Source organism: Electrona antarctica (assembly GCF_951216825.1).
Source record: "Electrona antarctica genome assembly, chromosome: 11".
In the NCBI taxonomy this organism is placed as follows: domain Eukaryota; kingdom Metazoa; phylum Chordata; class Actinopteri; order Myctophiformes; family Myctophidae; genus Electrona; species Electrona antarctica.
The window spans coordinates 2,803,979-2,828,389 of NC_136792.1; the positions used below are offsets into that span (position 1 = coordinate 2,803,979).

The 24,411-nt window shown below is 44.9% G+C and overlaps 1 protein-coding gene across 5 annotated transcripts in view; it reads left to right on the forward strand.

The window, feature by feature from the left end:
• The first annotated feature begins 2,917 nt into the window (after positions 1-2,917).
• The window catches only part of LOC306931818 (TRPM8 channel-associated factor homolog), a 33,475-nt gene continuing 11,981 nt past the window's right edge, over positions 2,918-24,411 (forward strand). The window contains exons 1-13 of one of the 5 annotated variants that reach the window (XM_079513430.1): positions 4,200-4,287; positions 4,614-4,876; positions 9,718-9,769; positions 10,394-10,493; positions 11,020-11,253; positions 12,276-12,509; positions 16,050-16,147; positions 16,835-17,051; positions 17,236-17,533; positions 18,791-18,872; positions 20,606-20,780; positions 21,093-21,140; positions 21,583-21,757. In XM_079513430.1, coding sequence (XP_079369556.1) covers positions 10,413-10,493; positions 11,020-11,253; positions 12,276-12,509; positions 16,050-16,147; positions 16,835-17,051; positions 17,236-17,533; positions 18,791-18,872; positions 20,606-20,780; positions 21,093-21,140; positions 21,583-21,757 — 1,642 coding nt within the window. In that variant the 5' untranslated portion in view covers positions 4,200-4,287; positions 4,614-4,876; positions 9,718-9,769; positions 10,394-10,412. Of the gene's footprint in view, positions 3,008-4,199; positions 4,288-4,613; positions 4,877-9,717; positions 9,949-10,393; positions 10,494-11,019; positions 11,254-12,275; positions 12,510-16,049; positions 16,148-16,834; positions 17,052-17,235; positions 17,534-18,790; positions 18,873-20,605; positions 20,781-21,092; positions 21,141-21,582; positions 21,758-24,411 lie in introns of those variants that run through there. The other 4 variants (XM_079513428.1, XM_079513431.1, XM_079513429.1 and 1 more) reach the window with 4 other exon arrangements.

The following is a 24,411-nucleotide window of genomic DNA, read 5'->3' on the forward strand; positions in this document are numbered from 1 at the left end:
CAGATCGGGCAGCATGCCACTAAGGCTTCGGCGCTCCGTGTTCCGTGAGCTCCGTGTTGCCATGGGAGATCCAACACGTTGTTCTACAAGTTGTACAAAAAACACAAGCGTGTCAGTGTCCCTCCTGTCTTATATCTGCTAGCTTATATCGGTGTCCCTCCTGAAATCCTGAAAGTCTCGCTCCATGCTCGGCCGTACATGGCCAGCTTCTTGCTTTCTTCTCTTTCTTGCTCTCGGCGGCGTGAGCGGAAACGAGACAGCATCTCGACAACCTGACTCTTTATGTCAGATTGCCAACTGGGCGTTTCATCATCGTCATCGGTGGATTCGGCAGCGTGAGCTGGACTCCTCCTTTCGTCGCCTTCCAACGAGTTGTTTACAGCTCTCAGATTCTCATCCAGGACTCGGATGGTGTGTGAAATGGTTGATATCTCGATGTTCAGGCCCTCGATGGTCTCAGCGCCCCACAGACTCTTCTCCGTCGTCTGTCTTTGCTCTATTAGTCGACTCTTCGACTGATTGGCCCCTTCCTCCCTCGGTTGCAGTGATTCTGGCATCCTCTCCCTCCTGTAGAAACTGAAGAGGTGTCTTAAATTGGACTTGAACGCGTGTAGTTTTGCCTTCAGTTTACCCCGGAAGGACTTCTGCGATTTCTGGACATCCTCCTTGACATCCGTGTTCAGACGATTACCCTGTATGACGAACGGCCTCTTCAGAGCCAGGCTACATGCTGGATGATTCACTTCGACTTTCTTGCAAACTGGACATTCCGTTGTCTCCTTCTCTCTCCACCGTTTCTTCAGACAGCCTTTACAGAAGCTGTGGCTACATGACAGGATGAGAGGGTCCTTGAAGATGCCACAGCACACGGGACAGGCGAGATCGTCTGAAAGAGACGACATGGAAGCCATTACAGACTGAGTCCGAGTGAAGCTATACAGACAATCTGATTATAGAAATCAGCCAGTGGTGAGAACACCCTCTCCTCTCTAGAAGTTTCCGTCTGTGTACTCCTCTGAATACTGGTTCTTGTTATAAAGTCCTGACAGCAACAGGTTCAAATTAGAGTGTCATTCATTTATGGAAACACAGTTTGTGCTGTGTTCTTGTTTGGGTTTCTCTAGAAATACTGATGGAGTGAACGTCATGGTGACGACACTGCAACGGATCAGACCACAGCTATATCCATAGATATACATATTATTCCACTGACGCTTTGGAGCCGGTGTTAATGTTGTTGAATAAAACTATGATGAAAAATGTCTGTCGACTATCTTACTTCACTGATGCAAAAACGAAATAAAAGCTAAGCGGGTTGGATTCCCGCTGGGGAAGCTGTTGGCCTTGGGGGTGTGTTCTCTCCTCCGGTTGGCGAAAGGGCCTTTCTGTGTGGAGTTTTTCTCCCTGTGTCCCGTGTCCCCTAGTCTCTAAACTACCTCCCCCTGGCCAGCCAGGGCGCCTGATGGAGGGGAAAGGAACTGGCCGGAATAACGTGTTCCTTCCATACGCTACGTCCGGCCGGGGAAACTCTCCCCTGTCAGTTGCCTCGCGGAGCCGTCTTTTGTCCAGTGTCCACTCTGGGTCTGGAAACGGCACTTTTTTTTTACCGTTGACAGCAGTAGAAGGTCTGCTGCTCGGAATTTTACACCTCTCCCACTTAGCGGAGAGTGGGGTGTGGTAGAGGACATCTCCCTGAACGCGTGCGTATGTCACAACAGTTGCCTCGCGGAGCCGTCTTTTGTCCAGTGTCCACTCTGGGTCTGGACACGGCACAATTTTGACATTTGACAGCAGTAGAAGGTCTGCTGTTTGGAATTTTACACCTCTCCCGCTTAGTGGAGAGTGGGGTGTGGTAGAGGACATCTCCCTGAACGCGTGCATATGTCACAACAGTTGCCTCGCGGAGCCGTCTTTTGTCCAGTGTCCACTCTGGGTCTGGAAACGGCACTTTTTTTTTTACCGTTGACAGCAGTAGAAGGTCTGCTGCTTGGAATTTTACACCTCTCCCGCTTAGCGGAGAGTGGGGTGTGGTAGAGGACATCTCCCTGAACGCGTGCGTATGTCACAACAGTTGCCTCGCGGAGCCGTCTTTTGTCCAGTGTCCACTCTGGGTCTGGAAACGGCACTTTTTTTTTACCGTTGACAGCAGTAGAAGGTCTGCTGCTCGGAATTTTACACCTCTCCCGCTTAGCGGAGAGTGGGGTGTGGTAGAGGACATCTCCCTGAACGCGTGCGTATGTCACAACAGTTGCCTCGCGGAGCCGTCTTTTGTCCAGTGTCCACTCTGGGTCTGGAAACGGCACTTTTTTTTTACCGTTGACAGCAGTAGAAGGTCTGCTGCTCGGAATTTTACACCTCTCCCGCTTAGCGGAGAGTGGGGTGTGGTAGAGGACATCTCCCTGAACGCGTGCGTATGTCACAACAGTTGCCTCGCGGAGCCGTCTTTTGTCCAGTGTCCACTCTGGGTCTGGACATGGCACAATTTTGACATTTGACAGCAGTAGAAGGTCTGCTGTTTGGAATTTTACACCTCTCCCGCTTAGTGGAGAGTGGGGTGTGGTAGAGGACATCTCCCTGAACGCGTGCATATGTCACAACAGTTGCCTCGCGGAGCCGTCTTTTGTCCAGTGTCCACTTTATAAAGTCCATGCACTCCAGTGAATAGCATTTATCCATTTAGATAACTTTTTTACGTTATTTAATTACTTATTTTTACACAGAAACATAATGTGTGTCTTATAGCATCATATAGCATCATTTAAATGCTTCATTTGTAGTTTTAATGTGCAAATTAATATTTTTCAATACTCTAGAGGGTACTCTTATTTTGAAGAGATCGTCCACCGGAAGTCTTATATTTGCTCCCTTAGATTTGCCAGAAAAACAGTGCCGGCTAGCTAGCTGTCAAACCTGTCGTGGATCTGTATTTTAATTGTATTTACACCCAGGAACATGTCAAAACCTGAGACTGCTTGGCATATTAAGAATATTCTAACCATATTCTAAGGTATTTGTTTTTTTAAATGTTGATGTCTGTCTGTGTCATTTAAATTATTGGTTCCAATTGCACACACTGATAGCCTCTGAAGCCAAATACCAATACACCAAATATAGGCCACTCGCTCGCGCACACTCGGTCACTCCAGCATGGTGGTGTTACGGTGAAATTGGTGACCTGCTGAAATATGTGACAATCGTGTTGACGTGACATAATGTCAGTGTCCGAGTGTAAATCGTTGCAGTTTGTTTATTAGAAGAGTTCAACCTAACGGTATTCAGGCCACATTTTAAGACCCCCGTGTAAGTTGTGTGAAGTCCACAAGATGGTAACATATTTCGGCAGGTCACCAATTTCACCATTTAGGTTTAGGTTTATTTATTTAGCAGTTAGCACGTAGTACAAAAAATAGACAACATATCAAAAAACAAAAATACAATGCAAGGAAGGGAAGAAGCCTGCTGGCTTATTTGGAATCCTTTCCTGTATGGAAGAGGTCATTGATTTAAACAGATTAAAAGTTAATTAAGAACAATACAAAAGTCTACACGTTTGCAAAGGGGGGTAGCTGTGCAATAAATAAATAAAAATCACACCCGTGTGAACTGAGTGGTGTAAGGTTTTATATAGCATGATCAGCTGTGGTCTGACGTAATGTCTAACGTAATGAAATAAGGTAAGGTATTATGTAGCCTGATCAGCTCTGATCTGACGTAATGAAATCACACCCGGATGTGATTTCACAACTGGCTTTTTCTGCGCAGAGAAAATGACCACGGTTGCTACGGTCATCCAGTTCACCCGGGTGTGATTTAATTACGTCAGAAATTATTTTGAACATAGCAACCATGGTCATTTTTTTATGCACACAAAAGCCAGTTGTAGGAGTGGTTTACACCACTCAAAAACAGACTGCACAAAAAAGGGAAATAAACAATATGTAACCCTGGTTATTTATTCGGACTAATTTACAGACGGTCCCTAAATGTAGACATTTGTAGACGCTCCCTGAGCACAGCAGAGACGGTCCCTAGGGGCAGGACGGAACGTGTGTACTGTTTACTTTAGTTTTGCACCGGAGCAAGAGAGTGAGGAGCACATGACATGAAACGGTCTGAATACAGATTTAATGACAGAGCTCCGTGAGATTTGTGACAAAATATAGTGGAAGGAGTGAGGTGAATAACTTTCATAAAACGTGGGACAGGAGGAGTCTGCAGCTTGCCAGAAAGAGAGACAACAGAGCCATAGTTGGTGTTTTTTCTGTGTGATTTTCATTGATTATCCTGGTGAGTTGACTGCTCAACATTGAAGTTTATTTAGTGGCATATTGTGATATTTGCTGTAATGCTGCTACTGTGAAAGATAACACAACATAAAAACCAGTCAGGATAAATCGTTTTTTGTGTATATATTCAGTGCATTGTAATGATTTTGCTGGATTGTGGCTATATGCTAAGCTAAACACAACACATAAGTCAGTGTATGTGATTGTGTGCAGGCTAATGTGCTGAAAACAGAGTAAAAGGCCAGTATGGAATAAATTGAAATATGAAGGGAAACAAGAGACTTGAGACTATATCATAATTGTCCTGCACACTGTGGCTGTGTGCAGGCTGGTTTTTCTAGAGGGAGGATTCTCTCTGGTGACAAGTGGATCTGCTTCATTGTGAACCTACCTCGGACCCATCAACCACGTGGGAAGACATCACCCTGTCCAGCTATTGAGCCGTTCAAGGGGACGGTAGGACAGTTAAACCAAGAGACCACAACAAGGAGTACTTTATTTTCTTTTTTTATTAATCTGAGATCTCAGTATTACATTGGTTGGGCCCAACACTAAATAAGAGACATTTTGAAGGTTTTAGGGAACCTAAGGTTGGTTGAACAATATTCTGGGAGCCTAGTGTACATCCGGTGTGCACTCCTTTTATTTAAGTGTTTATTGTATTTTATTTTATTTGTTGATGTGTTGTTTACATCTCGATGTGAAGACTTAATTGGAAACTAATTGAGGAAACAAAAGGGAAGTGAACAAAAGAAAGGAAACTGAACAAACTCCATAAATATAAATATTTGTTTTATCATACTTCCAATCACGGTGTGTGTTTTGTGTGCTGGAGGTCTTACTGCTCTATACAGAGTTGCTACTACCAATCTCCTTATTGAACCTAGAGAATTGATGCATAGAACCCCAGATATTGATGGTATAGATGACTCACAGGTAAACAAGGGTTATACAACAACAAACACACAGGAATGCGGCCAGCCCCCTGGCCGCATTCCTGGGGGTCTGGATGTTCCAGGGACCCCCAGGGACCCCCACACAATGTAACTGTCATTTCTCGACCGTTTTGGACACGGGGCGGCTCGCCGGAAACGGCCCGCCCCCCTGGCCGCATTTCTGGGACCCCCACACAGAGTTGCACCACTCACTTCACACAGGTGTGATTTTTTTTAATCATTATTAAATCATTACAGCTATAAATTGCAATTAATTGCTGTAGGCTACATATTATAATCACAATTCATACATGTGTAACTTTTTCCTGCTATGCATGCCTTCATGATTTAACTTTAAATATAATGCTTTGTAATGAAGAGTAAAATGGTAAAAATGTTTGTAGAAGCAGGGCTGCCTACAGACCTGCCACAGCCAGTGATGTGCACCTCACTGACTGAGACAAAAGGGCTGTGCTTTATACTAGGGTGTGGTGATGATTGCTGATTCCAAACTGGTGTGACTGAGTGAGTGAGTGAGTGATCAGTGTGATGAGCTGTGAACTGATGTAGATGGTACCGTGACCAATACAAACAGACAACATACAATAGAGGGTATGTGCGTGACATCATCGTACCTGGAAGTTATGCGGGAACGCCCACTGAGTGGCAAAAAACTACTTTCTGGCCTTGACAGCCCATTCATCCAAACAGAAAAGTCCTGTCTGATTGCATTAAACAATGTTAAACACACCAACATTGCAGCTGTACGAAAAGCTTGAATTATCCTCTTTCTATCTGCAAAGTTTTTGTTTCATGAAAAACATATCATAATATGTTCTGGGATTTCTTAGTGTTTCGGGCATTAAGGGGTTAATAACATAACAAATGCCCAAGGGATATCACTGGGCATCCTCTTGAATAATTCTCAAGAGGTGACCCCAAGCTACAAGAATCAGTTGAGAAAAAAACCTTTACTGACGAAACCACGTATACGTTCACCCCCACGGCTCCCAGACTAGAGGTGAAAAGCATGCAGTCCTTGTTGTTGTTGCTTGTGAGTGAGTCAGAACTGCCATTACACTGTAGCTACCCCAGTGCCCCACCCTGTGCGAGTCAGACTCAGTGCTACTCCACCTAGTGTGTGTGTGTGTGTGTGTGTGTGTGTGTGTGTGTGTGTGTGTGTGTGTGTGTGTGTGTGTGTGTGTGTGTGTGTGTGCTCATGTGCTCGTTGGAAATAGCTCAATCGCTCTTCTTCTTTTTGTTGTTTTACGGTAGTTACGCCACTTCTTACTATAATCTCTGTCACCGTCCTGTTCAAAGCTAATAGTAACATCATGTACAATGTCCATTCTACGCTACACCCCCAGCAGCCCCACATGGGCCTGAGATGGTGTGAACCCGCCTCCCTTTAAAAGAATGTCCAACTCTTCTCTAGTTACATTCAGCACATCAGAACACCTGCACAGAATGTCTTGACAGAAACTAGCTTATAACCTTTTTTTATGAAAGAACTTTGAAAATAGAAAGATGGTATTTTTCAACAGCTAGAGTATAACATAATGCTTAAAACGTCAAAAGGGGTTCCCGCCCAGAATGGGTTAAAATAACGAATGACTGAAAATAGCCAATCTACAAGCTCACAACATGCCACAGTTGTCGCACTGCGACGTGTTGTGATCTTGTAGATCTGCTTTTCTCGGTGCGCATGACTGAAATCAGTCGTGGCGACTGAGAACTTTAATCCATAAACTCTAGATTCAAGTTCAACCTATTCAAAATAACAGTTATTTTAAATAATTAAAATTCATATTGGGTGGTGGTGCTATGCTGTGTTGAGGCAGCTAGGCAATAATCACATTGCTGTTTACAATTACGTAGACATTATGATGATGAAGTAGGTGCAGGCCTGTGTGCTCTGATGACACTGCATTGTTCCAAACGGGATGGACAGGTTTCTCATTGTTTTCTGTAAACCAGTTCCGATCATGGCGGTTTACTTTAGGCTTCATATGGCTTAAATTTGTATTCTAGGAATGCAGCCAAACCCTTGTTATAATACACGCACACGCACACGCACACGCACACACACACACACTTTAATCTCACCAGCGGAGCATCCTCAAATATTGCCTAAATATTTTCATGGGTTATAACTTCGCTCCACCCAAATGTATCTAGAATAAACATAAACCCTCATGGGTCTGTAACTCTGAGAGTGTACACATGGTACCAAATGGACCCTTATGGGTCTGTAACTCTGAGAGTGTACACATGGTACCAAATGGACCCTTATGGGTCTGTAACTCTGAGAGTGTACACATGGTACCAAATGGACCCTTATGGGTCTGTAACTCTGAGAGTGTACACATGGTACCAAATGGACCCTTACAGGTCTAACTCTGAGAGTGTATACATGGAACCAAATGGACCCTTACGGCTCTGTAACTCTGAGAGTGTACACATGGAACCAAATGGACCCTTGCAGGTCTGTAACTCCGAGAGCGTACAACCAAATGGACCCGTACGGGTCCTGTTTCCTGGCTGGGTCCTCTGGGCCTCTCCAGGACCTGTCTAGTGGTCCCCGCACCCTACATTGAGAACCAGTAGAATAATCTATTCATAGACAGAGCTCCACCCTCCTCCGTGCACCCTGTCCAATCAGACGTGATTCTGCTTTTCTTCAGGTAAAGAAAACAACAAACTCACACCTCCCCCTGGTTTGTGTATCAGCATGGGCACACTTGAGCCGACAGGCGCGGCCAAAGGAAGCTGACTCCCGACGGCTTTCCGGCTTTTTAGACAGCTGGTGGATGGAAAAGAAGCTCCACCCATGTGGCAAGTTTGCCGCGTCGGCCAGATTCCCGGAAAAGCAGCTTGCCCCAGCGGCATTCTGCCGCGTGGGTGGAGCTTCTTTTCCATCCACCAGCTGTCTGAAAAGCCGGAAAGCCGTCGGGAGTCAGCTTCCTTTGGCCGCGCCTGTCAGCTCAAGTGTGCCCATGCTGTATGTGTTCCTCCCAAATGTCTGTCTCTCTCTCTCTCTCTCTCTCTCTCCTCTCGTCCGTGTCTCTCAGACACTGTTTATTTGTTCAGCAGAATATAAGCGTGTTGGATCTGTATAACTGCCCCTCAGGTAAAAAGTTCAGTTACACTATTGGATTGTGATTATGGATGTGCCATCAGTAGCAGTGTGTTTGTGATTATTATGGATGTGCCATCAGTAGCAGTGTGTTTGTGATTATTATGGATGTGCCATCAGTAGCAGTGTGTTTGTGATTATTATGGATGTGCCATCAGTAGAAGTGTGTTTGTGATTATTATGGATGTGCCATCAGTAGCAGTGTGTTTGTGATTATTATGGATGTGCCATCAGTAGCAGTGTGTTTGTGATTATTATGGATGTGCCATCAGTAGCAGTGTGTTTGTGATTATTATGGATGTGCCATCAGTAGCAGTGTGTTTGTGATGGATGTGCCATCAGTAGCAGTGTGTTTGTGATTATTATGGATGTGCCATCAGTAGCAGTGTGTTTGTGATTATTATGGATGTGCCATCAGTAGCAGTGTGTTTGTGATTATTATGGATGTGCCATCAGTAGCAGTGTGTTTGTGATTATCATGGATGTGCCATCAGTAGCAGTGTGTTTGTGATTATCATGGATGTGCCATCAGTGGGGTGCATACTTAGTTTAGACTAGTCATTGGTTAGACATGGGTTAAGGTTAGGTTTAGGTGTGCTGCCGTGTTTGCCAGAGAGTCATTGGAAATTAATAGTGTTTGTTTGTAGACTTTACATTTATTTATTTAGGCAAGGTAAGGCGAGGCATGGCAGGTTTACAGAAAAAACAGAGACAAGGGAGTCAGCTCCTATAAAAGAAAAATAATATTAATATACTGTATATTTATTTTTTTAGCAAAGAGTAAACATCCCAGAAAAAGGTGCTCACTCTGGTAGAAAAGGTGACTCGACGTCTGGAGCACATTTCAAACACAAGGCAATTCAAAGTGCTTAACCCATTTAGTTAGAGGCCGATTCTAAAAAAAAAAAAGTATTCTAAAAAATAAAAGTATTCTAAAATCCTGTCAGTTTTCTGAAAACCCTAGGTTTATATGTCAGTGGTGCTCAACCTTTTTCATGTCAAGGACCCCCAGAATTATCTGTATTTGGCTGCGGACCCCCTTCTGAAAATATGTAGTTCCAGGGAAACCCCCCTGAAGCAACATTTGAGTTAAAAACGTTGGCTCTGAAAGAACAATATATATTCAATGATTTGCACCACATTTTCACGATTTTTCAAAAATAGCAGATCTACAAGCTCATAGCGCGGCACTCGGTGCCGCACTATGAGCTTGTAGATCTGCTATTTTTCAATAGCTAAAGTATAACATAATGCTTAAAAAACACCAAAAGGGGTTCCCGTCCGGAATGGGTTTATTACACCAAACAGTAGCGGTCACTCCATTGAACATTGTTTGTTCTGCATTGTGTTCTTCCCACAGGATCTGCTGTTGGCAGTTGGCCAACCTGACGGAGCAAACACACCCTTTTGGCGTAAGAGATTATAAAGCACTCCAGTCCACATCACTCCACCCTGGTTCAACAGCTATATACCATTACATCTTAACCTGCTCACTCCAGCCTGCCGCTTTCATCCTTCCATCATTCTAACATTCCTAACATCCTATTCATCCACACGCTGACGTTTGTTTTCTGCTTTTTTTTAATTGCAGGTTTGTACATTGCATGCCATCAATTTCACATTATTGTTGAGCGGCCTATGCACAGGTGTGTGTGTGTGTGTGTGTGTGTGTGTGTGTGTGTGTGTGTGTGTGTGTGTGTGTGTGTGTGTGTGTGTGTGTGTGTGTGTGTGTGTGTGTGTGTGTGTGTGTGTGTGTGTGTGTGTGTGTGTGTGTGTGTGTGTGTGTGTGTGTGCGTTATGTTTTGCTTTTAACTATGTTTGTATAAACTGTTTTAACCTGTTGTACGGCGACCTTGAGTGCCCTGAAAGGTGCCTTATAAATAAAATGTATTATTATTATTATTACTTACGTAAGCTAAGAACCTAACAGTGGAATATCTATATAATGAAACTATCCGTATACACTATAGAGTGCTACAGTATGTCTACATAAAATGCTATATTTTACAGTAATTGCATCTCCTGTTTCTCTCCAGGATCTGTGTGGTGTTCACCATGTCCTCCTGCCCCACCTCCCCCCTCCATGAGCAGGCCTACACGTCCATCATGAGAGGCCTGACAGAGCTGGACCTCCGGGTAGGGTTGGCTATCCCAATTGGGTTCCAAGTAGGAACCTAAAAGAATCAGGATTGATGAAAAATAAATAAACCAAATGGACTCTCAAGAATTAAAGATCTAAGGGTCCATGTGGTTATATACCACCTCCGAATCATTTAGCTGCAGGTTGTACCCGGACCACTGGTTGAGAACATAGAGTATAAAGAAGGATAGAGACGATAGCTCTTTTTTTGGTTGGCTTCGGCACCATACTCATTGCTGCCATTCACTTCCTTGTTTACGGCATTTTTTTTTTTTACTTCCATTTCTGCTAAGCAACAAGCTATATATGCTTAGATGATTTCAATTTATATTAGGATAAATTTGCACGACTGTAAAGATGAAGGGGAGGAGGCTCCACTTCCGCTTTATCGCTTAATCATGATCAGAGCTTCCGTTGCTCCAGACTGTATGACGGAAGCATTCTAAAAATTGCGAGAGGCAACAGTTTGGCAACGCGAAACTAAATAAACTGTTAACGCTAGATCCGCCCCTATACCTCCAGGGCCCCAGCGTTCCCAGTGACCTGGTGCTGATCGGGGACCATGCCTTCCCCCTGGCTATGAACAGCCGAGGCCAGGTCCTGATGGCTGCGTCGGTGTACGGCCGAGGACGGATGCTGGTCCTGGGCCACGAGGCCTACCTGACCGCCTTCCCTGCCCTGGTGGAGAACGCCCTGGTCTGGCTGCGAGGGAATGGAGCCGACAACCTCTCAGTGGGGGTCCACCACAACTCCAAGGTATAGTGGCATGTTAGATGGCATATTTTGTAGACACTCTATAGCAGTGGTTTCCAAACCTTTTTCAGCCCGGGACCCAAACTAGTGAAAATAACCGATCTACAAGCTCACAACGTGTCGCTTCGCGCCACGTTGTGAGCTTGTAGATCGGCTATTTTCACTACTTGCCCCGCGTTTTTGGACGATTCTTTAACACAAAAATATAACTAGATTTATTCAGAATAGAGACATCGTAGAGTACCCAGCGTTTTTTGGACGATTAAAAAAAGTCCTCTAATCTACAAGCTCTGAGCTTGTAAAAAAAAAGGATACAATGGTTACATTCATAGCCTGTTTTGGCCATAGTAGCCTAACGGTACATTAATTATTTTGACTTTTGCCACTGGCTGTCAGTCTTTTCTGTGTATACTTAAGTTATTTGTCATATCTGGCTTGTGCAGTTTTGATTCACAAAGCCTCAATTCTCAGTTTTGCAGTTTTGCTAAATCAAATTATGATATCTGTGTCATTGATTTGTTTTGATATTTGATTTTTGGACCGCTTTCAAAGTGTCTTATTGAAATGTGAAAATTATTGAAACGGTCTCATTTTCATTCTAGCCAATCACAATTTGCGTCCTCACTTTTGTCTTCAATGTTGTTCCAATATTTAACCCATTTTGGTGTTTTAAAGCATTGTTATACTTTAGCTATTGAAAAATAGCAGATCTACAAGCTCATAGCGCGGCACCGAGTGCCGCGCTACGAGCTTGTAGATGTGCTATTTTTGAAAAATCGTGAACATTTTAACTCAAATATTTGCTTCTGTGGGGGTCCCTGGAACAACATATTTTCAGATGGGGGGGCGGAGGCATATTACATATGATTTTTGGGGTCCTTGACATGAAATATTGAGCACCACTGATACAGAAACATGAGGTTTTTCAGAAAACTGTCAGGATTTTGAAGACATTTTTTGAATTTTGACGTCAGGCCTAAATGGGTTAATGCCAAGAAAATAATAATAATAATCCCCCCCTATAGGCCGTGGCGGACAACCTGAGCAGGTCCAGCTTCCAGAGCAGCGTGGTGGAGAGCTTCAGCAAGGGTCTGGGTGTGGGCGTGTACGTGAGCGACGGCTACTGCGTGGCCGCGGACGTCGGTGATCTGGTGTCGTACGTGAAGGCTGGAGGAGGCCTGCTGATGGCCGGCCAGGCGTGGAGCTGGGCCGAAGAGCACCCCAAGGAGAACGTTCTGCTGGGATACCCGGGCAACAAGGTGAACCGTCCGTCCGTCCATCCATCCATCTAGCTCTGGTCCATAGCTCTAATGCGTTGCATTTAGAGCTATGTTACTCTCGACTTCCGCCGCTCGCATGAATGCAGACCAGCCTCTCGTCTTTAGCGTAAATTAAAAGACATTTTTTGCTACTAACCAAAACAAAGGCGGGTTGTGTCATTAGAAAGCCTACTTTCCTTAGTGGGAGCACTCTGAGCACCCCACCACACGTATAAACGGTACTTTTCGGCCAAAAAAAAAGGGGATTTTGTTTCCACCGGGAAAAAAGTACTTTTAGTTACTCCACTGCGCTTTCTTCCGATATTGCCCAGAGAATTGCCTCATAGAGAAAAAAAATCCCATTCTGGCCAAAAAGTTGTTTTGGTGAGTACCAAAAACGTTATTTTTATTTACGCTAAAGACGAGAGGCTGGTCTGCATTCATGCGAGCGGCGGAAGTCGAGAGTAACATGGCTCTAAATGCAACGCATTAGAGCATATGGTCTAGTTGCTCTAATTTCCATTTAGTTTTCCTCTGTGAAAAAAGGTAGTAGAAGAAAAAATGTCGTCATAGTATTGTCTCACTGACTGTGCAGGTGTCCAGTGTGTCGGGTATCTACTTCATAGTATTGTCTCACTGACTGTGCAGGTGTCCAGTGTGTCGTCATAGTATTGTCTCACTGACTGTGCAGGTGTCCAGTGTGTCGGGTATCTACTTCATAGTATTGTCTCACTGACTGTGCAGGTGTCCAGTGTGTCGTCATAGTATTGTCTCACTGACTGTGCAGGTGTCCAGTGTGTCGGGTATCTACTTCATAGTATTGTCTCACTGACTGTGCAGGTGTCCAGTGTGTCGGGTATCTACTTCGTCATAGTATTGTCTCACTGACTGTGCAGGTGTCCAGTGTGTCGGGTATCTACTTCATAGTATTGTCTCACTGTGACTGTGCAGGTGTCCAGTGTGTCATAGTATTGTCTCACTGACTGTGCAGGTGTCCAGTGTGTCGTCATAGTATTGTCTCACTGACTGTGCAGGTGTCCAGTGTGTCGGGTATCTACTTCATAGTATTGTCTCACTGACTGTGCAGGTGTCCAGTGTCGTCATAGTATTGACTCACTGACTGTGCAGGTGTCCAGTGTGACGGGTATCTACTTCATAGTATTGTCTCACTGACTGTGCAGGTGGCCAGTGTGTCATAGTATTGTCTCACTGACTGTGCAGGTGTCCAGTGTGTCATAGTATTGTCTCTAGTGTTGTAGTTCTCGAGACATGGTCTCGTCTCGAGACCGGTCTCGAGACCACATTTTCGTTGTCTCGGTCTTGTCTCGGTCTCGCGCCTCTCGCCTTTTTTGTCTTGCGGTCTCGTCTTGGTCTCGCCCCTCATTTGTCTTGGTCTTGTCTCGGTCTCGCGCTTCACACCTTTTTTGTCTTGCGGTCTCGTCTTGGTCTCGCCCTTCATTTGTCTTGGTCTCGTCTCGGTCTCGGACCAATTGTCTCGGGTCTCTTCCCCCACCGAGACCACTCGAGACGAGACAATGCAAAACGTTCTATCAACCCGATCGCAAGGACTGATCCCATTCATATTAACATTAAAGACAGCTGTAGGAGCGCAGCGCAGCGCTGAATTAGAGCACACGTAATCTTAAATCTATTGAAATTGGGTTAGAACATGTTCTGATTGTATGAAATGATATCAGGCTGGCATAAATAAAGTGTCGGCCGGGTGGCGGAGAGTTACACAGCGCCACAGCCTGACTTTTTTGGTATAGTGCGAACGGCGTCGGTGCGGCTTGCGAGGCCTCGCGCTAGACAGCTTTTTTTTATTCTTTGAAATGGGAACGGGGCTAGCTCTCTCTCTCTCTCTCTCTCCCCCCGTCTGTGTGTCTGTCTGTCTGTGTCTCTCTCTCTCTCTCTCTCTCTCTGTCTGCCTGTCTGTGTCTCTCTCTCTCTCTCTCTCTCTCCGTCTGTGTCTCTCTCCCTCTCTCTCTCTCTCCGTCTGTGTGTCTGTCTGTCTGTGTCTCTCTCTCTCTCTCTCTCTCTCTCTCTCTCTCTCTCTCTCTCTCTCTCTCTCTCTCTCTCCGTCTGCCTCTCTCTCTCCGTCTGCCTCTCTCTCTCTCTCTCTCTCTCTCTCTCTCTCTCTCTCTCTCTCTCTATTAACTATTTAATTACATATTTCCATTTTGCACCAATATTATACTACCATGTCTTAATACAGTGTTGCTTTTTACAAATAAAATAAGCAAATTAAGGTTGATCACAAAGTTAGTGTGGGTATCAGCAGGCTACTTTGATGGGAATGCGACGGGTTGAAGAACAACCGCTGCAGGGTTTGACTGTGAACAGTGAATCATTCTAGTTTCTTACCTTGTGGCTCATGCTAGTCATTTGAATAATTTTATAATCCAATAATTATATAATCCAAGGTTTGTTTGTCTGGAGATCCAACGCTATGTCATATTATTAAAGTAAGTAAACTTTAAGAAGCGCTGGTCATTGTGCTGCAGTCAGTGAGAAGCTGGTCCGCTCTGCTAATTGATCTGACCTATATATTTGCGCAACTGACTGGCATGAGGGTAATTACTTATTTGGCAGCACCTGCAATTCCAATAGGACATTTGAAAAGGCTTTCATATATTAATATTTTTTTCTAATAAGGTTTGGCCTTATAGATTTTGTATAGTTTTGGATATTGATTCATTAATTAACACAAAAATGTTTCTCCCAGGCGGCTCTGATGTGCATGCCTCATTGTTATTCATTAATTGATATTTAAAATAAATATTTGAATGAATCATGCTGTAGTAGGCCTATACCTAATTTTGTAAAATCTATTTGCACTGCAGTGTTTCAGATCAAGATTGTTTTCTGTGCCTATCAAATAAGAGGGAAAAATGGTCTTGGTCTCGGTCTCGGTCTCGACCTGCTAGGTCTTGGTCTTGGTCTTGGTCTCGGCCCCCTAGGCTCGCAGCGGTCTTGGTCTCGGTCTCGGTCTCGACCTGCTAGGTCTTGGTCTTGGTCTTGGTCTCGGCCCCCTAGGCTCGCAGCGGTCTTGGTCTCGGTATCGGTCTCGACCGGCTAGGTCTTGGTCTTGGTCTCGGCCCCCTAGGCTCGCAGCGGTCTTGGTCTCGGTATCGGTCTCGACCTGCTAGGTCTTGGTCTTATCTTGGTCTCGCTTTAGGTGGTCTCGACTACAACACTAATTGTCTCACTGACTGTGCAGGTGTCCAGTGTGTCATAGTATTGTCTCACTGACTGTGCAGGTGTCCAGTGTGTCATAGTATTGTCTCACTGACTGTGCAGGTGTCCAGTGTGTCATAGTATTGTCTCACTGACTGTGCAGGTGTCCAGTGTGTCATAGTATTGTCTCACTGACTGTGCAGGTGTCCAGTGTGTCATAGTATTGTCTCACTGACTGTGCAGGTGTCCAGTGTGTCATAGTATTGTCTCACTGACTGTGCAGGTGTCCAGTGTGTCATAGTATTGTCTCACTGACTGTGCAGGTGTCCAGTGTGTCATAGTATTGTCTCACTGACTGTGCAGGTGTCCAGTGTGTCGGGTATCTACTTCTCGGAGCACCGTGGGGAGTTGGAGTGTCTACCAGTTCACCCACAGATCCCCTCGTCCTGGCTGGCTGTGGCGTAAGTACACACACCCTGTTTACAATGTGTTTGTGTTGAATAAGGTGTGTCCATTGGTATTTAATATCTGCATTATTCCGGACTATTTCTTCGTTAACTGTTGTGATCCTGTTTATTATTAATATTAAGTTATGTTGGGAATATAATCTTGTGACTATGGAGCGTCGCCGTCCCTCCCCCTTTCATGACGACGCCAGGCCCAGGAAATAATTCCCAATGCATTTTTCCCATAGATGTTTCAAAAAGTATTTATTTAAAGACCTTATAAGCGTCGTACGAAGCCAACTCGAGTTGTGATAAATCATGACAATAAACACAATATTTTGGACCAAACAAATAATTACAAAGAAGAAAAACAAGAAAAAAAGTGTTGTAACCTCCCGTTTCTTCTTCTTTCTAATTATTTGTTCGGCCCGAGAAATTGTGTTTGTTGTCATGATTTCTCACAACTCGAGTTGGCTTTGTACGAGGCTTAAAAGGTCTTTAAATAAATACTTTTTGAAATGTCTATGAGGAAAATGAACGGGGAATAATGTCCTGGGCCCTGGTAGGGGGCGGGACTGCTACGCTCTATAGAAGGGTTTTAAGCCTGGATTCTCAATCACATAAACATGTGATGATGTCAGTGACCACACCACCGAGTACTGACCACCACCACCACCTCCCTCCCTCCCCGTCTTTGTCCAGGATCGATAAGGACTTTGGGGACGACCTGCGCTTCCTCCTGCAGGGTGTGAAGCACTTTGACATCCAGGGAGGAGCCATCCCGTCGGAGGTTCTGGTCCACGGCCCGCTGGCCTTCCCCATCGGAACCACCCCGAACGGACGGGCCTTCCTGGCCGGCGCCTACTATGGTCAGGGCCGGGTCATAGTGGTCACACACGAGGGCTTCATGGGACGACAGGTGAGCTGGGATATGGGCTCTGTGCGCACGCACGCACGCACGCACGCACACGCGAGTGCAAAATTAACATTGCACTCCGAGCAAAAACGCAGCTCTCATTGAAAATGAACTATAGGCGCGTTTTATCGCTCCCCCGTTTTCAAGGCCCTTAAATCTGATGAAAAAAATGAACACTGCTTGACAGGAGCTGGCTCCCTTCTGGCACAACGCCATCCGGTGGCTGGACGAGGGACGACAGGGGCTGGTGGGAGTGCGGCCCAACGTGGGCTTCGCCGCCCCTCTGCTCGCCCAGTCGGGACTGCGCTGCGAGAAGACGGGTTTCCGCAAGGGCCTGAGCGTCTTCGTGTGCAACACGTACAGCGACGAGCACCGGGAGGAGATCCAGGACTTTGTGGCGGAAGGAGGGGGTCTGTTGATCGGAGGACACGCCTGGCACTGGGCCCAGACCCACCCCGGACAGAACCCCCTGACGGAGTATGTAGGTAGGATGGTCTGTACTGGCACTGGGCCCAGACGCACCCCGGACAGAACCCCCTGACGGAGTATGTAGGTAGGAGGGTCTGTACTGGGCAGAGACCAGTGTAGATTGTGTCGACTAAAATCCGAAAAACGCGTCCAGTGTGCAACCACCTTAACTAGACTAGAATGTTGAGAAGGGACTAGTGGACAAGAGATCCAGTATAAGTCATTTGTCACTTGGTTGCATGCTGGAAATAGCCGATCTATGCGTCATTTGTCACTTGGTTGCATGCTGCGACGCGTTGTGAGCTTGTAGATCGGCTATTTTCAGCAACTGTAAAATCAAATTTGACTGAGGGACTGCCATTGGATTTTTTTGAGTTTTCGTTTTTTCATGTCATATGAAAGCAGGGAATCATAGCTTCAAATTGACATTTGGTTGTTCAGTTTGACCCACCAGTTTTGGAGATATGGCTTATAGAGTAATGTCTTGCAGAAAACAGCGAGTTGAGAAAACAGGCTTGAAAAGTTCACTTCTGTGGACTCTAACATTACACCTAGCTACATGTTTAAGCATTTATTTCATATTTACATGTCGATTTCTAGTATGTGAAGAGTCTGCCTGTGCTATTAACTCATTTTGAAAAGAAAAAAAAGTTGTTCTCCTCTGTTGAAAAGCTGGAATTTGCGCGATGGCATGCTCTCAGTCAAATCTGGTCACGTATTAGCACCCCTCACTTCACACGGGTGTGACTTTTTTTTTAAATCCCACAATTTTTGTAACCAATTTTATTTTTTATTTTTTCACCCAGTGTCAATTATCTAATGTAATCCTGGGCTCTACACTTCCTCTGCCAACCTGGGGAGAGAAACGGACTGACCTCATGCTTCCTCCAATGCATGAGGAGCCGTTTCTCATGCATTGAAAAGAGTTTCCCCGGCCGGACGTAGCGCGTGGAAGGAACACGTTATTCCGAACAGTTCCTTTCCCTCAGGCGTCCCGGCTGGCCAGGGGGAGGTAGTTTAGAGACCAGGATTACTGCATGTTTTTGTGAGGGTAGCTACCCTAGGGGACACGGGGAGAACATGTGAGGGTAGCTACCCTAGGGGACTCAGGGAGAACATGTGAGGGTACCTACCCTAGGGGGACATCCAAGTTGCAAACCCCATCTGCTGCACAAGTACCGATAACGTGAACAAGGTGAAACGGATGATATAGTGATCTGGCTCTAGTTCAACTTATCAAACAGTTCACCTGTGTTTTCTCTTCTGTGTTGCAGGGAATCACATCCTGACCCGTATGGGTCTCAGCCTGTTGGGGGCGACGTTGAGCGCAGGCTGCTACAAGGCCCCTGATCCAAGGTTATCACTTTTTGATCTTTATTTCATTCAGATTTTTTTTTTTTCAATTTCAGTTTAGTTCTCATTCTCTTTTTTTTGATTGGCACAGCCAATCCATTGCCCGGCAATGTGTGTCCCTGCCTGGCTAGCTGGGTCCGAGCACAGAAATAGTGTTTTTTCACCACCAAGTGTCACTGTTGCACAGCCTAACACACACACACACACACACACACACACACACACACACACACCACACACACACACACACACACACACACACACACACACACACACACACACACACACACACACTGATTTCTTAATTATTTTTAAAGGTATAAAGGTTGTTGGTTTTAGTTATTTATTGTAATATGGGTCGAGGTACAAAGAGCTCTGAAAAGCGATAATTGCAGATCTACAACCTTGTAGATCGTAGATCAGGGAACTAAACTATAACACAAAGCTTAAAACACCAAAAGGGGTTCCCGCCCAGAATGTGTTGAAGGCATACTAGTAATAAACACATATAACAGTGAACTGTATTAGCCCATTTTGGTTTTAAGCATTATGTTATACTTTAGCTATTGAAAATGAGCAGATCTACAAGCTCATAGATCTACGAGCTTGTAAGATCTGCTATTTTTCATAACTTGTCAGGATTTAGAAGGCATTTTTAGAATCGTCCTCGGGGGGTTAAAGGCAGACTAGTAATAAACACATCTAATAACAGTGAACTGTATTAAAGGCAGACTAGCTGTAGTGTAAACACATCATAAGTTATAACAGTGAACTGTATTCCAGCCAGGCTAGCTGTAAACACATCATAACAGTGAACTGTATTCCAGCCAGGCTAGCTGTAAACGCATCATAACAGTGAACTGTATTCCAGCCAGGCTAGCTGTAAACACATCATAACAGTGAACTGTATTAAAGGCAGACTAGCTGTAAACGCATCATAACAGTGAACTGTATTAAAGGCAGGCTAGCTGTAAACGCATCATAACAGTGAACTGTATTAAAGGCAGGCTAGCTGTAAACGCATCATAACAGTGAACTGTATTAAAGGCAGACTAGCTGTAAACGCATCATAACAGTGAACTGTATTAAAGGCAGACTAGCTGTAAACGCATCATCATAACAGTGAACTGTATTCCAGCCAGGCTAGCTGTAAACGCATCATAACAGTGAACTGTATTCCAGCCAGGCTAGCTGTAAACGCATCATAACAGTGAACTGTATTCCAGCCAGGCTAGCTGTAAACGCATCATAACAGTGAACTGTATTCCAGCCAGGCTAGCTGTAAACGCATCATAACAGTGAACTGTATTCCAGCCAGGCTAGTTGTAAACGCATCATAACAGTGAACTGTATTCCAGCCAGGCTAGTTGTAAACGCATCATAACAGTGAACTGTATTCCAGCCAGGCTAGTTGTAAACGCATCATAATAACAGTGAACTTCACTGTATTCCAGCCAGGCTAGCTGTAAACACATCATAATAACAGTGAACTTCATGTATTCCAGCCAGGCTAGCTGTAAACGCATCATAATAACAGTGAACTGTATTCCAGCCAGGCTAGCTGTAAACGCATCATAACAGTGAACTGTATTAAAGGCAGACTAGCTGTAAACGCATCATAACAGTGAACATCATGTATTCTAGCCAGGCTAGCTGTAAACACATCACAACAGTGAACTGTATTAAAGGCAGACTAGCTGTAAACGCATCATAACAGTGAACTTCATGTATTCCAGCCAGGCTAGCTGTAAACAGGGCTACCACTTCAGACAACTGCTGCGTCGCTTCGCCGGTCACGTGGCCCAGGGGGAGGAGCTCACCAAACAGGACGAGGCGTGTCTTAAGAAGCTGGGCGGCGACTGTGCCCATTACCTGCACATGAAGGCTTACGACTGTTCCTCCTACACGCAGGTGATGCTGCTTATTATTATTATTATTCATTATTTATTCATTGTATTTTGTATTTTTTGAGGGGCGATAGCGCCTCCTATGCACAGCTGCGTTCGTGCGTTCGTGCGTGCGTGCGTGCGTGCGTGCGTGCGCATGAAATGCACGGAATGGCCCAGAATGCACAGTTTTGTGTGTTTGTGTGTATGAGCACAGAATGTGCTCAGCTGATTGGCTGAGCATGGAATTTGATGTATGATGATAAGAGTGCCCCTCACTTGTGCCCCCTCAAGTGTGATTTTTATAATTATTCTCCTCCTCCTTCTACATATGCAGGTGGTGTCCACCCTCACAGACATCTTGAAGAAGTCAGGCATGCCGCAGGTGGGCTATACTGGGGATGATTATCCCCGTTATCTAGCCTAATCGATTTGTTGATACTCAATTGACCTATAGCTAAGCCCCTCCCAAAAATGCTATGATCCAATCACAGCTAAGCATAACATGGGTTAGACAAACATCTCCACCAATAGTTTTCCTATATGATAAAACAAGAAATGTCACGCACATATTTTTCCAGTGCATACGGCAGGCCTTGTTGACGGAACTGGAAGAGATTTTGAAGGTCTGGTTCCAAAAAATGAACCAAATGTGTAAAATCCATGATATTTACATTGGAATGAATGAGCCCGGCTGTGGTAGTGTCTAAGTGGGAGAGCACATGCAGGGCTTAGCTAAAGGTGAATTATTTGATTCATCGAAAAAGTAATGGATCAAACCTAATGGTAGTTTCAGCTGTAATCTCCTGCTCTTCAACCCCCTTCAGGTGCACGAGGGCTGTCCCGTGCGGAGCCCCAAAGACCACCTCCTCCTCAGCGTGGGAGCAGAGGTTTACAAAGTGTGTCCCCAGCCAGACGCTCTGCTGCCCTACCTCATCAAGAACAACCCCATCATGCCTGTCGTCCACAACCACAAGATCCACCTGAATGTCCACACAAAAGGTCACACCATTTACAGTTTGAACCCATTAAGATCTGAGACCAGATTCTACAAAATGCCTTCTAAAACAGTTTTCTAGAAAACAATCACACCCGTGTGAACTGAGTGGTGCAACTCCCCTCTCCCCCCCCCTCTCTCTCTCTCTCTCTCTCTCTCTCATTAGCAGGCAACAGTGCAGCACTATCTCTCTCTCTCTCTGTTTCTGGCACAACAGCGCCCCTACTGGTACTCATTGGTACTCGTGCTCATAGTCACATAGGTGAACGTCACATAGTTAGGTGAACGTCACATAGTTAGGTGAACGTCACATAGTTAGGTGAACGTCACATAGTTAGGTGAACACGGACATTGCTGTTCCTTGGAGTGGTTGCACCACTCAAAAATTTATATGTCAGTGGTTCTCAAACGTTTTCATGTCAAGGACCCCCAAATTGACACTAATTAGCCCCACGGACCCCCCGTTTGAAAAGATATCCCAGGGACCCCTCCATAAGAGAAGATTTGTACGGCTCTGGCAGTGATTCTCAACCATTTTAATCCCCAGTTTGACATGCATATTTGTCTAGTGGCATTTCTATCTCTGGGACCCCAAGTTATGTTGTAAAATCTATGTTAATGTAACTCTGAGAGTGTACAGTTAGTTAATGTTACTGTGAGAGTATCCAATACCACCTAACGGGTCCATTTGGTTCTATTTGTACACTCAGAGTTACAGACCCATAAGGGTCCATTTGGTTCCATTTGTACACTCAGAGTTACAGACCCATAAGGGTCCATTTGGTTCCATTTGTACACTCTCAGAGTTACAGGCCCATAAGGGTCCATTTGGTTCTATTTGTACACTCTCAGAGTTACAGACCCATAAGGGTCCATTTGGTTCCATTTGTACACTCTCAGAGTTACAGACCCATAAGGGTCCATTTGGTTCCATTTGTACACTCAGAGTTACAGACCCATAAGGGTCCATTTGGTTCCATTTGTACACTCAGAGTTACAGACCCATAAGGGTCCATTTGGTTCCATTTGTACACTCTCAGAGTTACAGACCCATAAGGGTCTGTAGCGAGATAATTAGGCAAGATTATGATGTCAATTAGCCAGAGAGTAAATGTAACCTTAACTCGCCAGCGAATTAAAGGCACATTACACTCTATCCCCTTGCATATCATTAACGTCCAATGAGGGCGTGAGTTTCGAATATGGTTGTATTAATGTTAAAATTACGGTTCTCCTCGATGCACACAGATCAATGAACACAGACAGAAACAAAGAAACACTCCGTAGATTTGTTTAGATTGTACTAGCAAATGGTATATTTATTATATCGAAATACTGTTACAAAATGCTTGCATCTGGTTGTGTGCAATCATTCATTCAAAAATAATACCACATAGCAAATGAACGAGCGCGTCAACAGGTATTTAGTGGAGACATGAGCTTCAGCTATATTGATTTTGTTATTATTGAAAATATATATTTTGCCAGGCCGGTGTGGAGTCCTACCTTTGACAACTCGCGCGGTGAAACGGAGTTAGTCAATGGTAGTACACAATTAAATTCGATCTGGTCAAAATGATATTACAATTATAGCTTCGTTCTGTTTAAAACACAATGCAAAGATAGTTTCAGGAAGAAGAAAGAGGAAAGAGGAAAGAGGTTCTCCTAGCAACTAGGAGATTTAAATGGTTGCTAACTTCAAGTTTACCTTAAATCATTTCCCGAGGAAAAGAGTAGCTGGTTCTCTAAATCAGGTTATAAAATAAGGAATCTAGCGTCGGTTTGGGGCATTAACATGTTCAATTCCTGGACCCACCTGTGGTTGAAATTCCGTCTAGGCGAGATCCTCAGAATCTGGAACCAGGAGTAATGAACGTAGTTAAAATCCAAAGGTGTTGCGCGACACTATAAAGTTGTCTTTACTTCTTTAAGATTAAAATATAACGTAGTCGATCTGGTTCTCATATGAACACACCCAGTTGAGGTGATACGGAACTGCTCTAGTTCCCTGGGTCTGTGTTTAAAAGGCAAGCTCCACGCGTGGCTTGTGTTGCGTGGTCGTTGCGAAATGGAAAGAGCAACCAAAATCGGTTCTCTCTGGTATATATTGAAGTTAAGAAAAGCGCCAAAAAGGCATTCTCTTTGTCTTGGGAACCAGCTCAAACTGGTTAGTAAATTTGCTTATTTTACCCCAAAGTCCGTTTGGAGGGGCTAAGGAATGTCGCACCTATAACTTATCGCCAGCAACCATTTGTTTAGATCTTTGAAGTTAAGAGCGCACACACACACATCCACACACCGGCACACACAGGCACACACGCACCAACGCACATACTCACACACACACACACACACGCCCACCCTTGGGTAAGCGTTCAACCGTGAGGTTATTTTTCACACGTCTGGGGATGGCAGCGCATCCCCCCCAATATTGAACAAAAGGTAGTGGTGTTTGGTATGTGCGTTCTTATTAAACAATGTGTGTTACAGTAGTGCATGTCATTCTGGTCTCACAATCAAGGGTTAGGAAGTGCATTTCTTGTGCCAGTGGCTGCATGGCACTGTCCAGTGTCTGTCATCTGTTAGGGTGAAACGTTCAGCAGATTCTGCGTGCCCCACGCGCATCCTGGCGGGGTTAGGGGAGTCTTCAGGTCCGGTT